Genomic DNA, 16,300 nt, shown 5'->3' on the forward strand with positions numbered 1-16,300 from the left:
TATATCCATTTTAGGTATTTCCTGACCTTTATATGTCACTTTCACCCTTATTTTCCCTTTGGGGTAGACTTTTTGCCCCGTATACATCTTCAAGACAATCTCTGTAGCTTTCAAGGGTATGATTTATGACTGTTAGAGCTGACCCTGTGTCCAATTCCATTTCCACTTGGACTCCGTCTATCTTGAGTGTAACCCAGATAGTCTGGTGATCCTCCATTTCGGTTACATTATGTAGTTTCAGACAACCCAGCTCCTTGCTTCCGGAGTCTGTGTCACTTTTCTGTTTGTCTGAACCACTGTCCATCACCTGGTGTACCTTTTTGTACTTCTCCTGTGGAGATTCCTTACTGTTGGTTTTCTTCCCAGACCTGCAGACTCTTGCTATGTGTCCTGCTTTCCCACACTGTCTGCACACTTGGTCCCTGAACCAACAATCTTTCTGGTCATGTGTTGTTCTGCCGCAGCGATAGCACTTCCCTGTTCCATAGGTCATTTCGTTGGTGCCATATTCTTGCGGTCTCCGTTGTATCTCTGCAGCGCCCCTTGCGGCTGCTTCGTGTGATACTGCCATACTGAAAGCTTTGTCCAGCGTAAGGTCCTTTTCTGACAGAAGCCGTTTCTGGGTTCCTTCACTTTGTAGCCCACACACAAACTTGTCCCTTAATGTGTCTGCTAGTCCCGCTCCAAACTTGCAGTATTTCGATAGCTTGCGCAGTTCCGTTAGGTACTCAGCATTGCTTTCGTCTTTGTGTTGGTTCCTTTTATGGAACTTAAATCGTTCTGCTATCAGCAGCGGTGTGGGGTTTAAGTGGTCCTGTAGGATTTCTACTATGCTTTCAAAATTCTTGTTTACCGGCTTCTCTGGGGTTATTAGATTTCGCAGTAACCCATAAGTTTTTGCACCCATGGAATTTAACAGAACCAGTGCTTTATTAGCATCTGGCACTTCATTCGCCCTGCAGTACACCTCAATACATTCCACATATGTCGCCCAATCTTCGACGTCATTGTCGAACGTAGAGATACTGCCACTCTTCGGCATCCTTGGTTGTGCGTTAACTATCACCAATGGCGCCTCCCGCGCCTCCCCTTCTCCTCTGCTGGCACAAAATGGCGTCTCCCGCGCTTTCCTTCCTTCCCGCGCTCGCCCGTCTTCTCCGCTGCGGCTTCGCAAAATGGCGTCTCCCGCGCTCTTCCTTCTTCTCCGCGGCTCAATGGCGCCTCCCGCGCTCTCCCTGCTTCTCCGCAGCTCAATGGCGTCTCCCCTTGCTTTGCCCCGTGGACCCTGATCAGCCCGTGATCCCTGGCTGTGCTCTGCGCGTTCCTCTCTTGATATTGTCGACGCTGCTCAGTCTAGAACCCGGCTGTTTCGTACCCTCTCTCTCTCCAGTTTGCAGTATTTTTCCTCTACGCCGCTCGGTGATCAACCCCCGGCTGCGCCCTGCGCTCTTCACCCTCTTTCTTACCCCGTCGACGCTGCTCGGCTCTCTCTCTGCCGTCGGTCGGCTCCAGCCGCCGCTGCTCGGGAAGGGTCTGATCTGGACCTGTCGTCGGTCTCTTACTGCTCGTTGTGGCTGGGGAACCAAGCCCGGCTCTCCACAGCCTCCCCAGCGAAGTTGGATCTCTGCCTGACTGCTGGGCGGTTGCTCACAGTCGACGCCCGTGTTCCTGGACTCGACTATTTTTTTTTTTCTGTTTTATGTTGCAGGTAGATTCGCATCGACACTCGTCGCCACTGTTAGATCCGTGGTTCAGTGGATAAATAATTACATGGATGCTGTACATAAACAAATAACAGGTCTTTACTGGAGGAGGGTAATCTCTAGACTGGGGTACAGAGGCATGCGCACAGCTTATATACCGGTGTGGTCACTGCCGGTACTACAGTATACAGGAGCTGTAAAAAGTAGTTCTGACTTAAAGCACATACACTACACAAACCACGTGACAAACCATGTGATTATACATAACAAAGAGGAATCCTGCAAGTGGCTGTGGCGGATTGGGGTGGGGGAGGGGCAGTGCAGCCCCCAAAGTGCGTCCCACCCTAGACTGCCCGACTTATGCCCATGAGCCTGTGCAGCTGGAGCAAGAACATAGGCTCACTCGTTAAGGAAAGGCAGCAGGACCGGTGAGCACAGGGCCAGGTACAGCCAGGATCAGGTCAGTCCAGGACCGGGTAGGGCCAGGATCAGGTCAGTCCAGGACCAAGTTGGGCCAGGATCAGGTCAGCCCAGGACCAGGTAGGGCCAGGATCAGGTCAGTTCAGGACCAGGTAGGGCCAGGACCGGTTAGGGCCAGGATCGGGTCAGCCTAAGACCAGGTAAGGCCAGGACCGGGTAGGGCCAGGATCAGGTCAGTCCAGGACCAAGTAGGGCCAGAATCAGGTCAGCCCAGGATCAGGGAAGGCCAGGATCGGGTCAGCCCAGGACCAGGTAGGGCCAGGATCGGGTCAGCCCAGGACCAGGATCGGGTCAGCCCAGGACCAGGTAGGGCCAGGATCGGGTCAGCCCAGGACCAGGATCGGGTCAGCCCAGGACCGGGCAGGGCCAGGATCGGGTCAGCCCAGGACCGGGTAGGGCCAGGATCGGGTCAGCCCAAGACCGGGTAGGGCCAGGATCGGGTCAGCCCAGGACCAGGTAAGGCCAGGATCGGGTCAGCCCAGGACTGGGTAGGGCCAGGATCGGGTCAGCCCAGGACCAGGCAGGGCCAGGATCGGGTCAGCCCAGGACCGGGTAGGGCCAGGATCGGGTCAGCCAAGGACCAGGTAGGGCCAGGATTGGGTCAGCCCAGGACCAGGTAAGGCCAGGAATGGGTAGCGCGAGGGTGACCAGCCGACCTCTGGTGAAAGGGGGAGAAGTGGAATTAAAGGCCAAGGTTTGGTACCATGACTCCAATGGCACAATGTCGGGGGGAGGGGAGAGAGAGGGGTGGTCAGCTCGCAATGCTAAGGGATTGGTTGTAAAACACTTTGGGCCGTTCTGAGGTAGTGAAAGATGCTATAGGAATGTAGGTCTTTCTTTATTCCAAATGAAAACAAGTTACTCAACCGCTTAAGCAGACACTTCCCTTTAAACAGAGGGTTGCTGGGGTTCTGTGTTTAACAGGCTCAGTGTCTTTTGTTCAGTATTAACTTTTCGATGATTCCGATAATGAACTCGACCTTGGAGTTGTATAAAGTGAGGGCTAAAATTAAATCTGTTTGCCTGTTTTTTATCGCTCCATTCCCAGTTGCCCAGCCCCCATTCCCTCTTTAAGTGAAGCTGTGGTGAGGTTTTTTTTTCAACTTGGTCACTGGGCTTCCCCTGTGACTGTTCCTCTTAACTGCTTCCTCACTGCCTGGGCTGAGCTGGGCTGGGCTGGGCTGAGAGACTCACTCTCTTTCACTCTCTCAGTGGCGACGCTGGGCAGCTTTCAGGCTGTGAGTGCTCGGCGAGTTAACAGTCTCCGAACCGGCAGGTCCCACAAGCGCCCTTTATTGACGGGCCCGACCTTGCAGACCTCCGTCAGTGGCTGAACTTGTCTACAATCTTACTGTGGAGGTAAATCTTCTCTCTTCTCTCTCGGGTACCTGAAAGGGCGGCATCAGGCATGGCTCTTCAGTGTAGCGTAGGTCAGCGGTCACATCCCAATGGTTTGGGTGGGGGGGGGGGGTGTGGGGATTGCTCACCCCCTGAACCATCCTCACCACGGGAGGTTGAAATGGAACCAGGCTCAGCTTAAATTTTTATATTCTCAGGAAAAAGGCGAGATTTTTTACCTCTCTCTCTTTAAATCCCCCTCCTCTCCCGGGATCACTGCTCAGTGTTGGGGTACAGGACTCCCCACTCTCCCGGGATCACTGCTCAGTGTTGGGGTACAGGACTCCCCTCTCCCGGGATCACTGCTCAGTGTTGGGGTGCAGGACTCCCCTCCTCTCCCGGGATCACTGCTCAGTGTTGGGGTACAGGACTCCCCTCTCCCGGGATCCCTGCTCAGTGTTGGGGTACAGGACTCCCCTCCTCTCCCGGGATCACTGCTCAGTGTTGGGGTACAGGACTCCCCTCCTCTCCCAGTATCACTGCTCAGTGTTGGGGTACAGGACTCCCCTCCTCTTCCAGGATCACTGCTCAGTGTTGGGGTACAGGACTCCCCCCTCTCCCGGGATCACTGCTCAATGTTGGGGTACAGCACTCCCCTCCTCTCCCGGGATCACTGCTCAGTGTTGGGGTACAGGGCTCCCCTCCTCTCCCGGGATCACTGCTCAGTGTTGGGGTACAGGGCTCCCCTCCTCTCCCGGGATCACTGCTCAGTGTTGGGGTACAGGACTCCCCTCTACCGGGATCACTGCTCAGTGTTGGGGTACAGGACTCCCCTCCTCTCCCGGGATCACTGCTCAGTGTTGGGGTACAGGACTCCCCTCCTCTCCCGGGATCACTGCTCAGTGTTGGGGTACAGGACTCCCCTCCTCTCCCAGGATCACTGTTCAGAGTTGGGGTGCAGGACTCCCCTCCTCTCCCGGGATCACGGCTCAGTGTTGGGGTACAGGACTCCCCTCCTCTCCCGGGATCACTGTTCAGTGTTGGGGTACAGGACTCCCCTCTCCCAGGATCACTGCTCAGTGTTGGGGTACAGGACTCCCCTCTCCCCAGATCCCTGCTCAGTGTTGGGGTACAGGACTCCCCGCCTCTCCCGGGATCACTACTCAGTGTTGGGATACAGGACTCCCCTCCTCTCCCGGGATTCCTGCTCAGTGTTGGGGTACAGGACTCCCCTCCTCTCCTGGGATCACTGCTCAGTGTTGGGGTACGGGACTCCCCTCCCCTCCCGGGATCACTGCTCAGTGTTGGGGTACTGGACTCCCCTCTCCCGGGATTCCTGCTCAGTGTTGGGGTACAGGACTCCCCTCCTCTCCTGGGATCACTGCTCAGTGTTGGGGTACAGGACTCCCCTCCTCTCCCGGGATCACTGCTCAGTGTTGGGGTACAGGACTCCCCTCCTCTCCTGGGATCACTGCTCAGTGTTGGGGTACAGGACTCCCCTCTCCCGGGATCACTGCTCAGTGTTGGGGTACAAGGCTTCCCTCCTCTCCCGGGATCACTGCTCAATGTTGGGGTACAGCCCCGCAGGTACCAGCTACACTAAGGCCCTACTGTCCAGTTGGCCATTCTACATGTGTGGATCTGGGCAGTGGTAAGCGTTTTCACCATGTGAAGCCTCATCACCAAGCCTAATATTGTCCTCACTTGATGTACACACGACCCGGGTGGGATCTGCCATGTCCTATCCCGCACCATCCCATCTGCCCCACCCTATCGCGCACCATCCCATCAGCCCCCACCCTATCCAGCACTGTCCCATCAGCCCCTGTCCTATTTAGCACCATCCCATCAGCCCCTGTCCTATCCCGCACCATCCCATCAGCCCCTGACCTATCCAGCACCGTCCCATCAGCCCCTGACCTATTTAGCACCGTCCCATCAGCCGCTGTCCTATCACGCACCGTCCCATCAGCCCCGTCCTATCCCGCACTGTCCCATCAGCCCCTGTCCTATCCCACACCGTCCCATCAGTCCCTGTCCTATCACGCACCGTCCCATCAGCCCCGTCCTATCCCACACCGTCCCATCAGCCCCTGTCCTATCCCGCACTGTCCCATCAGCCCCTGTCCTATCCCACACCATTCCATCAGCCCCGTCCTATCACGCACCGTCCCATCAGCCCCGTCCTATCCCACACCGTCCCATCAGCCCCTGTCCTATCCCACACCGTCCCATCAGCCGCTGTCCTATCACGCACCGTCCCATCAGTCCCGTCCTATCCCGCACCGTCCCATCAGCCCCGCCCTATCCAGCACTGTCCCATCAGCTCCTGTCCTATCACGCACCGTCCCATTAGCCCCTGTCCTATCCAGCACTGTCCCATCAGCCCTTGTCCTATCGCGCACCGTCCCATCAGCCCTTGTCCTATCACGCACTGTCCCATCAGCCCCGGTCCTGTCCCGCACCGTCCCATCAGCCCCGGTCCTGTCCCGCACCGTCCCATCAGCCCCCGTCCTATCGCACACCGTTCCATCAGTCCCTGTCCTACCCTGCACCGTCCCATCAGCTCCTGTCCTGTCACACACCGTCCCATCAGCCCCGGTCCTGTCCCGCACCGTCCCATCAGCCCCCGTCCTATCGCGCACCGTTCCATCAGTCCCTGTCCTATCCCGCACCGTCCCATCAGCTCCTGTCCTGTCACACACCATTCCATCAGCCCCGGTCCTGTCCCGCACCGTCCCATCAGCCCCCGTCCTATCGCGCACCGTTCCATCAGTCCCTGTCCTATCCTGCGCCGTCCCATCACCTCCTGTCCTGTCACACACCGTTCCATCAGCCCCAGTCCTGTCCCGCACCGTCCCATCAGCCCCCGTCCTATCGCGCACCGTTCCATCAGTCCCTGTCCTATCCCGCACCGTCCCATCAGCTCCTGTCCTATCACGCACCGTTCCATCAGTCCCTGTCCTATCCCGCATCGTCCCATCAGCCCCTGTCCTATCACGCACCGTTCCATCAGTCCCTGTCCTATCCTGCACTGTCCCATCAGCCCCTGTCCTATCGCGCACCGTTCCATCAGTCCCTGTCCTATCCCGCACCGTCCCATCAGCCCCCGTCCTAGCCTGCACCGTCCCATCAGCCCCTGTCCTATCCTGCACCGTCCCATCAGCCCCTGTCCTATCCAGCACCGTCCAATCAGCCCCTGTCCTATCCAGCACCGTCCCATCAGTCCCTGTCCTATCCCGCACCATCCCATCAGCCCCTGTCCTATCCAGCACTGTCCCATCAGCCCCTGTCCTATCCCGCACCGTCCCATCAGTCCCTGTCCTTGCTGAACTCCAAAGATTCCCAATCATTCCCCAGCCCTACAGCCCCTTTCTCTGCCCCGGGGGAAACTTGTCCTCTTCTTGTGCCTGGGGACATTGGATGGGGTGAGCTAAGGGCGGGGAGGACCATCAAGCAGAGCAGCTCTCTGGCATAGACTGCCCGGTTTCCCAATTATTGGGTGTAAAAGTCCTTCACGGGGTGAGACCCGCTGCCGCAACAGGCTGAGCGCGGGCGCACAAACCGTAGGAACTTGACCTGCTGTCAAAGATTTATTCAGCTGACTTCCTGTTCTGATGCTGACGGATGTGGACATTCAACGTTTAATTAACAATTGCAGGGAGCTTCCGGTGATATCGCAATTTTGCAATGGTTCAATGTCAGGGAGAAACTGGCCCGATCACATGTCATTTCGGATCAGGACACTGGCCTCTCCCACTGGTGGAATTGCAATGGCCTTGGGACTCACTGGCTGCCACACATCATAGAATCATAGAAAGTTACAGCACGGAAGGAGGCCATTTCGACCCATCGTGTCCATGCCGGCTGACAAAGAGCTCTCCAGCCTAATCCCACTATTCAGCTCTTCTTCCATAGCCCTGTAGGTTACCGCACTTCAAGTGAATATCCAAGCACTTTTTTAATGTGATGAGGGTTTCTGCCTCTACCACCCTTTCAGCAAGTGAGTTCCAGACCCCCACCACCCTCTGGGTGAAAAAAGTTCTCCTCAACTCCCCTCTAATCCTTCAATTACTTTAAATCTATGCCCCCTGGTTATTGATCTCTCTGCGAAGGGAAATAGACCCTTCCTATCCACTCTATCTAGGCCCCTCATAATTTTATACACCTCAATTATGTCTCCCCTCATTTCACTTCTCCGGTTTACCTCTTTCCTCCTCCTCACCTTAAGCTGTTTCTTTTCATGTTCATTCTCGGGATGCGGGCATCGCTGGCAAGGCCAGCATTTATTGCCCATCCCGAGTTGCCCTCGAGAAGGTGGTGGTGAGCCGTCTTCTTGAACCGCTGCAGTCCGTGTGGTGAAGGTGCTCCCACAGTGCTGTTAGGGAGGGAGTTCCAGGATTTTGACCCGACGACAATGAAGGAACGGCCGATATATTTCCAAATCAGGATGGTGTGGGACTTGGAGGGGAACTTGGAGGTGGTGGTGTTCCCATGCGCCTGCTGCCCTTGTCCTTCGAGGTGGTAGAGGTTGCGTGTTTGGGTGGTACTGGGGGAGGAGGCTAATACCTGATACGCGGGAGGAGTTCCCTGATATTCGGCACGGGGAGGGTGGGGGGTGGAGTTCCATGGTACATCACCCCAATGGCCATTGTTCATGGGAGTGGCTGGACGGTGAATGCGGAGGGCTATTTAACGAGATGGGAGGCAGCACAGCCCCACCTGCCTGTACTTTCCAGCAGGATTCAGTGGGTTAGAATCAAGAGCTGATAGTTCTGGTGTCCTTCGACCTTAGTGTTGAAGTTCAGTTGTGGAGCCCACACTCCTGCCCCAGCTGGTTCAGCACAGTTGTGGATTGGTTCAGCGATCCTCTGTATCTATGGTTGTGTAGAACGCCAGGCAGCACAATGACCCACTGAGCCACTCCTCAACTCACACACGAAGTGTCGACACATGTATAAAGGACGTGTTTAAGATACGGCAAACAGAGGCACCTGATTTGTAACGCCCCCTCCTTCCCCTGTCTCCTCAACAATAATTTCCTGTCCCTTAAGAATGATTCACCCTAATCTGTGAGGCTGGCAGTCAACAGGTGACAGACCCGGACTAAGTTCACACAGGGCGCACTCATCAGTGGCCTGGGGTTCCCAACTCTCACTGGGCGTATTCCTGGAGATTTCATCACATGACCTCCGCCCTCCAACAGCCCCGCCCCTATCCTGCCCCCATTGGTCGCCCGACACCTCCATCCTTGCGGCACCCCACCTTCCCAGCCAATCGGGAAGTGAACAGGCTCTTCATTACCCGATTGGCTGATTCTTCGCTGTCAGTCAAACAGCCTTTTCTTTCCCGGCAAACTCCAGGACAATCCTGGAGGGTTGGCAACCCCTCCATTCCCCCTCACCCCAGACCCTGAGCCTGTCAACTCACTCAGAGCTCCAACTCTAGCACCGAACGTGCGTTTCAATAAAGCACTAGTGGAGCTGATGTTGTGGGACTTGGAGGGGACTTGGAGGTGGTGGTGTTCCCATGCGCCTGCTGCCCTTGTCCTTCTAGGTGGAAGAGGTCTTGAGTTTGGGAGGTGCTGCCGAAGAAGCCTTGGCGAGTTGCTGCAGTGCATCTTGTAGATGGTACACACTGCAGCCACGGTGCGCCGGTGGTGGAGGGAGTGAATGTTTAAGGTGGTGGATGGGGTGCCAATCAAGCGGGCTGCTTTGTCCTGGATGGTGTCGAGCTTCTTGAGTGTTGTTGGAGCTGCACTCATCCAGTCAAGTGGAGAGTATTCCATCACACTCCTGACTTGTGCCTTGTAGATGGTGGAAAGGCCTTGGGGAGTCAGGAGGTGAGTCACTCGCTGCAGAATACCCAGCCTCTGACCTGCTCTTTCAGCCACAGTATTTATGTGGCTGGTCCAGTTAAGTTTCTGAAAAAGAAAGACTGCATTTATATAGCGCCTTTCATGACCACCGAACGTCCCAAAGCGCTTTACAGCCAATGAAGTACTTTATGACGTGTAGTCACTGTTGTAATGTAGGAAACGCGGCAGCCAATTTGCGCACAGCAAGATCCCACAAACAGCAATGTGATAATGACCAGATAATCTGTTTTTTAAATGATACTGGTTGAGGAATAAATATTGGCCAGGACACCGGGGAGAATTTCCCTGTTCATCTTCAAAATAGTGTCATGGGATCTTTTACATCCACCCGAGAGAGCAGACAGGGCGAAAGGCGGCACCTCCGACAGTGCAGCACTCCCTCAGCACTGCACTGGGAGTGTCAGCCTAGATTTTGTGCTCAAGTCCCCGGAACAGGACTTGGACCCACAACCTTCAGGGTCAGAGGCGAGTCATCTGGGACACATCTGCAGCTTGGGGTTCTGGGGGCCAATGGTGCGCTGAGATAACACGCATCTGGAACCTGGTTTAGCATCCAGCTCCGCCTGATGGGACGTGCGCTGAGTGAGATGAGCTTGGGGTCAGTTGGATCCCTGTCCCTAGTGGAGCAGGCAACATCTCTGCCGCACCACCTGCGAAAACATAGCCGGATGTGCCCTTAAATGGAGAGAGCCGGAGCTCACGCTCAAACTGTGGAGCCTCTCTCTGCGCTGGAGTGGTGCGACACCCCATAATTTCAGTTTGGTTGCAGGTTCCTGTAATGATCTTGCAACATGATGTTGAGACAGAAGGAAATGCCCCTATCTAGCACTTGTGGCCAATGCATGCAAGTCAAGCTAACGCACGCACACGGCGCTGTTGCATTTGTTGTTGCAAAGCTTGTCCAGACCACAACAAAGGAAGACTTTTGTTGGCCTGTTGCGAGTATGACAGGAAACTGAAAATGTCACGCTGTCGCGATGGGCCAATTAGATAACCTCTTTGGTGTTACCAAGAAAACCTCGCCTTTTCTCTCGCACAAACCTCTCTTCTCATTTTTTTTTTTCCTTCCTCTGCTTTTGTTTTGGGGTTTCGTAGGATGGCAAGTCGGATGTGAAGGCTCTGATGGCGAGGTTTGGCAGCAAGCCCGTGGAGGAGACATCGGCCCTCGGCTCCCGGCCTGTCAAGTTCACCCCTCACTCTTCGCTCCAAGGGAACGTGTCTTCGGTGGCCAGCAAGGCCGCTGGGTTCGAAAGCTCCACAGCTCCCAAGTTCCCATTGCACAGGGCGACGGGATCTTTTATTGAGAAACCCAATCAGGGAGCCACCAACCCGACCCTGGTCAAGCCTACCTTTCCCAAACCGTCAGCTGTCAAAGCTCAGTTTGAGGGATTCCAGAAGGAAGCCAAGGATTCCAAGCCTCCATTTCCGAAGACCAATTTGGGGAGTAAACCCTCCCTGAACACCTTCAATGCTCAGAGAGACGAGAGAGAGGAGAGGGCTCCTTTTACAAAGCCTCAGTTTGGGCTGAGGCCCGCGGTGGACTCGGGAGATTCGCACAAAGAGAATGAAGTCCGGCCAGGCTTCCCGAAACCCTCTCCATTTTCCAAACAGTTGAATCCCGTAAATTCCCACGAAGTCAAGCCGGCTTTCCCCAAATCCCAATTTCCGAAGCCGCTGAATACCCATTCAGTCAACGCGAGCGAAGACAGGCCCGTGAAGCCCGTATTCCCCAAGCCAGCTGCTGGGCTGAAGGCTTGGAACGAGCCCACGAGCTTGCAGAAAGAAAACGCAGAGGACGTCGGAAAAGAGGACAGCGGGAGCGGGAAAGGGAGTGGGCTCTTTGCCTTGAAGCCCCTCAAGCCCGTGGGCGAGCGAGGGAGGTTTCCCAGTCACAGCGGCGAGGACAAGACGTGGACGCCGAACGAGAGCAAGGCCGAGGTCTTGAGGCCCGGCGCCCTGAAGAGCTTCCCTCCAAAACCCAAGCAGGAGGAGGCCTCCCCTTTGCCCGCCGGCCCCAGCAAGTTCCTGAAACCACAGAACCAGTTCCTGCACAAGACGCAGAGCCCAGTGCATGAGCAGGAGGAGAAGGATCCAAACGCCCCCAAACTTAAAAAATTGCCTGCTCTATGGAACTTGGGGCCCCCGCCCCAGAAACCCAACAGACCCCCGACGATCAACTTGGACCAGTTCCAGCAGCCCCAGGAGAAGCAGCTCCCGACTCCCCCAGGTACATTACCCGTTTCTTTTCATATCATTCACACTGTATTGATAAATCTTACATGTGTCCTGGGAAAAGGTGGGGTTAAAAACAAAAGAGAGAGACTTGCATTTCTATAGCGCCTTTCACGCGTCAGAAATCCTAAAGCGATTTACATCCAATGAAGTACTTTTGAAGTGTTGTTATTGTTGTACTGTAATATGGGAAAATTGTAAGAAATCACACAACACCAGGTTATAGTCCAACAGCTTTATTTGAAACTACAAGCTTTCGGAGCGCTGCTCCTTCGTCAGGTGAAGTGCTCACCTGACGAAGGAGCAGCGCTCCGAAAGCTTGTGATTTCAAATAAAGCTGTTGGACTATAACCCGGTGTTGTGTGATTTCTTACATTTGTCCACCCCAGTCCAACACCGGCATCTCCACACCATGTAATGTGGGAAACATTTAAAATTGGCGTCTGTTATCTAATTCCACTGGGGACTATTACGTTAGAGTTTGTAGTGACACAATGCAGAACTTTTATTAAACCTTCGATGTAGCTAACAGCACTCAACAACAACAACTTGCATTTATACAGCGCCTTTAACACAGTAAAGCGTCCCAAGGCACTTCACAGGAGCGATTATCAAACAAAATTTGACACCGAGCCACATAAGGAGATATTAGGACAGGCGACCAAAAACTTGGTCAAAGAGGTAGGTTTTAAGGAGCGTCTTAAAGGAGGGTAGAGAGGCGGAGAGGTTTAAGGAAAGAATTCCAGAGCTTAGGGCCCAGGCAGCTGAAGGCACGGCCACCAATGGTGGAGCGATTAAAATAGGCACGAGGCCAGAACTGGAGGAGCGCAGAGATCTTAGAGGGTTGCAGGGCAGGAGGAGGTTACAAAGATAGGGAGGGGCTGAAAGAAGGGCTGGGGTCTTACTGAATGTACGAGCTGGTAGATAGTTGTTAGCTCAGGTCTCATGGTGTGTTGCTTCTCTGTTCAGTTGCTCCTTATTTTCTTGTCCCTAACCCTTGGCCCCCAAGCCACTGACGGTTCCCCTGACCAGCGCCAGTGTCGCTCGTGAATCAGGCGATGAGCTGGTGCATGAGGATGACCAGCAGGAAAGGGGCAAAATTAATGACTCGATGGTTCTTTCCCTTCCCCACTTTCCTTTCCCTGGTTGTGAGCTCTGCTCAAAGCTTGAACTCTGAGGGACAGGACCGAGATTGGGAACTCGCTGTGCGGAACTTTCAGCTTTAGTGGGGTGGGGGGGTGGCGGGGTAAACTGGGCATTAGCAGATCAGAGGCCCGTTGACTTCATTGGGTGGGGTGTATAATCAGTGTCAGCCGTGGCTCAGTGTGTAGCACTCTCTCTCATCTCAGAGTCAGAAAGGTCATGGGTTCAAGTCCCACTCCAGACTCTTGGGCACATAATCTAGGCTGACACTTGCAGTGCTGAGCGAGCGCTGCGCTGTCGGCGGTGCCGTCTTTCAGATGCGACATTAAAGCGAGGCCCCATCTGCTCTCTCAGGTGAATGTAAAAGATCCCATGGCACTATTTTGAAGAAGAGCAGGGGGAGTTCTCCCCGGTGTCCTGGGGCCAATATTTATCCCTCAACCAACATCACTAAAAACAGATGATCTGGTCATTATCACATTGCTGTTTGTGGGATCTTGCTGTGCGCAAACTGGCTGCTGCGTTTCCTACATTACAACAGGGACTACACTTCAAAAAGTACTTCATTGGCTGTAAAGTGCTTTGGGAAGTCCTGAGGTTGTGAAAAGCGCTGTAGAGATGCAAGTCTTCTTTCTTTAGTGGCCAAAGTTGAGCATTCCGCCCATTGTGTCCACGGGTGTACGTGTAACCAATGGTGATTTGGGTGCACACGTGTGTGTAACGGGGGGAAGCCAGAAGTGGTGTCTTTGCAGTCCACCAGCATGCAGCAGACAAACTGTACCACCGCTCCGCCACCTTGAACAGACTCTTGCTTTTCCACGTCGCGATCTATCGGTGTCAATCGTCTAGTTACCAAGAAAATTCACCGCAGCTTTCCTTCCCCCATAAGCTCTTTGTTTTAACTGGAGGATTTTCTTCTGAGTGCATGTGGAGATTCGGTGTCGGCTGTTGGGGGAGGGGGAGAGGGCAGAAGGAGTGAATAGCAAGTGGGGAGCACATTGCCGAAATCTGTCTCGCAGCACCCTGAGGGGGAGAACCAGCCAGGGCCTCTGCTTCCCACTGACCCGCTTCGCTGGAAAGTGCCCCATGTCTGGGCGAGGGATGAGGACAAAATAAAAATGTGATGCCTTCCATTGTCGAGTAGCCCCGCCATTACTCGCTGTGTAAACCAAAAATGGCCACCTGCCCAATGTACCTCCTGCGACCAGCAGAGGGCAGCAGCTTCAGGATAGGAGGGGAGAAAATGGGCAGCCACCAGGACCATAGGAACTGGAGGTGGTCATTCAGCCCCTCGAGCCTGCAGCTGATCTGTATCTTAACTCCATTTACCCGCTTTGGCTCCATATCCTTTTATACCCTTGTCGAGCAGAAATCGATCGCTCTCAAGATTTAAAATTATTAATTGAGCAGATGAAACCCTGGCTGGACTTCTATTTCCAAATTCTCTAACAAGGCCTCGGAGAGGGTGCAGAAGAGATTGACCAGAATGGTTCCAGGGATAAGGGACTTCAGTTACGTGGAGAGACTGGAGAAGCTGGGGTTGTTCTCCTTGGAGCAGAGAAGGCTAAGAGGAGATTTGATAGAGGTGTTCAAAATCATGAAGCGTTTAGATAGAGTAAATAAAGAGAAACTGTTTCCAATGGCTGAAGGGTCGATAATCAGAGGGCACAGATTTAAGGTGATTGGCAAAAGAACCAGAGGCGACATGAGGAGATTTCTTTTTACACAGCGAGTTGTTGTGATCTGGAACGCGCTGCCTGAATGCGCGGTGGAAGCAGATTCAGTAGTAACTTTCAAAAGGGAATTGGATAAATACAAATTGCAGGGCTGTGGGGAAAGAGCAGGGAGTGGGACTAATTGGAGAGCTCTTTCAAAGAGCTGGCACAGGCACATTGGGCTGAATGGCCTCCTTCTGCACTGTATCATTCTATGATTCTAACTGCAACTCTGCCCTAACTGAGATTAGCTCCGTCAGCACAGAGCAAAGACTGACAATCTTTTCTTCAATCCCCGTTTTCATTAAATAAAGACTGAAATGAGTAAAGATTGGCGGTGATGGGATGAGGCGGCAGCGCCCGCTCACGCTCGCCATTTCCTTTTGTTGTGCCTCCACCCGCCCCAGTCGGGTCTCGCTGCTCCTTCTGCCGGGCTCGATCGTGTGTGGAGGCGAAGAGGAAGTTTGCAAAAGGAGCTGAGCATCTGCTTGCACCTTGTGTCACTGCTCAAGGGTGGTGTGCTATCGGGGACCTCACTCCCACTGCCACTCAAACCCTCATCCACACCTTCCTCACCTCCCCGCTCGACCACTCCAAATTGCACCTCGTGACTTCCCAAGTTACACCATAGATGACAGCCTGTCCAAACCTCATCCAATCCCGCACTGTTTCTCTCCCCAGCACTCTGTCCTTCCCATCTCCTGGTCTATCAAATACAACATCCTGCTCCTTATTTACCAATCCCTCTATCGCGCCCCTTTCAACCTCCTTCAGCCCTACAGCACGCCTTCTACTCTCGTGTCTCGGACCTCCTTTGCATCCCTCCTCCCCACCCTCCCCTCCCCACCCCCCCCCCCCAGCACTCACTCCCGTCTTGGTCCGAGCCCAGGATCTAGCTCTCTGTCTCTCCCCTCCTTCACAACCCTCCTGAAAAACAACCTGTATGGTCACCTGCTCTAACTCCTCTCCGCTTGGCTGGGGGCTGCTTCTCCTCTGTTTGAGATGTTTCGCTATTTTATGGCTGCTTTATAAAGGCAAGTAGTTGTTGTTGAAAGGGGGGAACATAGGAACATTAGGAACAGGAGGAGGCCATTCAGCCCTTTCAGCCTGCTCCGCCATTCAATGAGATCATGGCTGATCTGTATCTTAACTCCATTTTCCCATCTTTGCTCCATATCCCTTGATACCCTTACCCAACAAAAATCTATTAATGACTTGGACTTGGGTGTACAGGGCACAATTTCAAAATTTGCAGATGATACAAAACTTGGAAGTATAGTGAACAGTGAGGAGGAAAGTGATAGACTTCAAGAGGCTGGTGGAATGGGCGGACACGTGGCAGATGAAATTTAATGCAGAAAAGTGCAAAGTGATACATTTTGGTAGAAAGAATGAAGAGAGGAAATACAAATTAAAGAGTACAATCCTAAAGGGGTTGCATGAACAGAGAGACCTGGGATATATGTGCACAAATCGTTGAAAGTGGCAGGGCAGGTTGAGAAAGCAGTTAAAAAACCATACGGATCCTGGGCTTCATAAATAGAGGCATAGAGTACATAGAAACATAGAAACATAGAAGATAGGAGCAGGAGTAGGCCATTCGGCCCCTCGAGCCTGCTCCGCCATTCAATGCGATCATGGCTGATCATCCACATTCAGTACACTGTCCCTGCTTTTTCCCAATATCCCTTGATCCCTTTAGCCTTAAGAATTATATCTAACTCCTTCTTGAATATATTTAATGACTTGGCCTCAACTGCCTTCTGTGGTAGAGAATTCCACAGGTTCACCACTCTTTGGGTGAAGAAATT

General features: G+C 53.7%; 1 protein-coding gene across 2 annotated transcripts in view; it reads left to right on the forward strand.

Annotated features, from left to right (window-relative positions):
* LOC147123923 (FYN-binding protein 1-like) overlaps positions 1-16,300 on the forward strand; it is a 372,564-nt gene that overhangs the window by 170,132 nt on the left and 186,132 nt on the right. For both annotated transcript variants that reach the window (XM_085966712.1, XM_085966740.1), the window contains exon 2: positions 10,495-11,626. In XM_085966712.1, the coding sequence (XP_085822838.1) occupies positions 10,495-11,626 (1,132 nt within the window). The remainder of the gene's footprint in view (positions 1-10,494; positions 11,627-16,300) is intronic.

The sequence above is a fragment of the Somniosus microcephalus genome, chromosome 1 (assembly GCF_052327205.1).
Source record: "Somniosus microcephalus isolate GS21.2 chromosome 1, FLI_Smic_1.0, whole genome shotgun sequence".
NCBI classification, from domain to species: domain Eukaryota; kingdom Metazoa; phylum Chordata; class Chondrichthyes; order Squaliformes; family Somniosidae; genus Somniosus; species Somniosus microcephalus.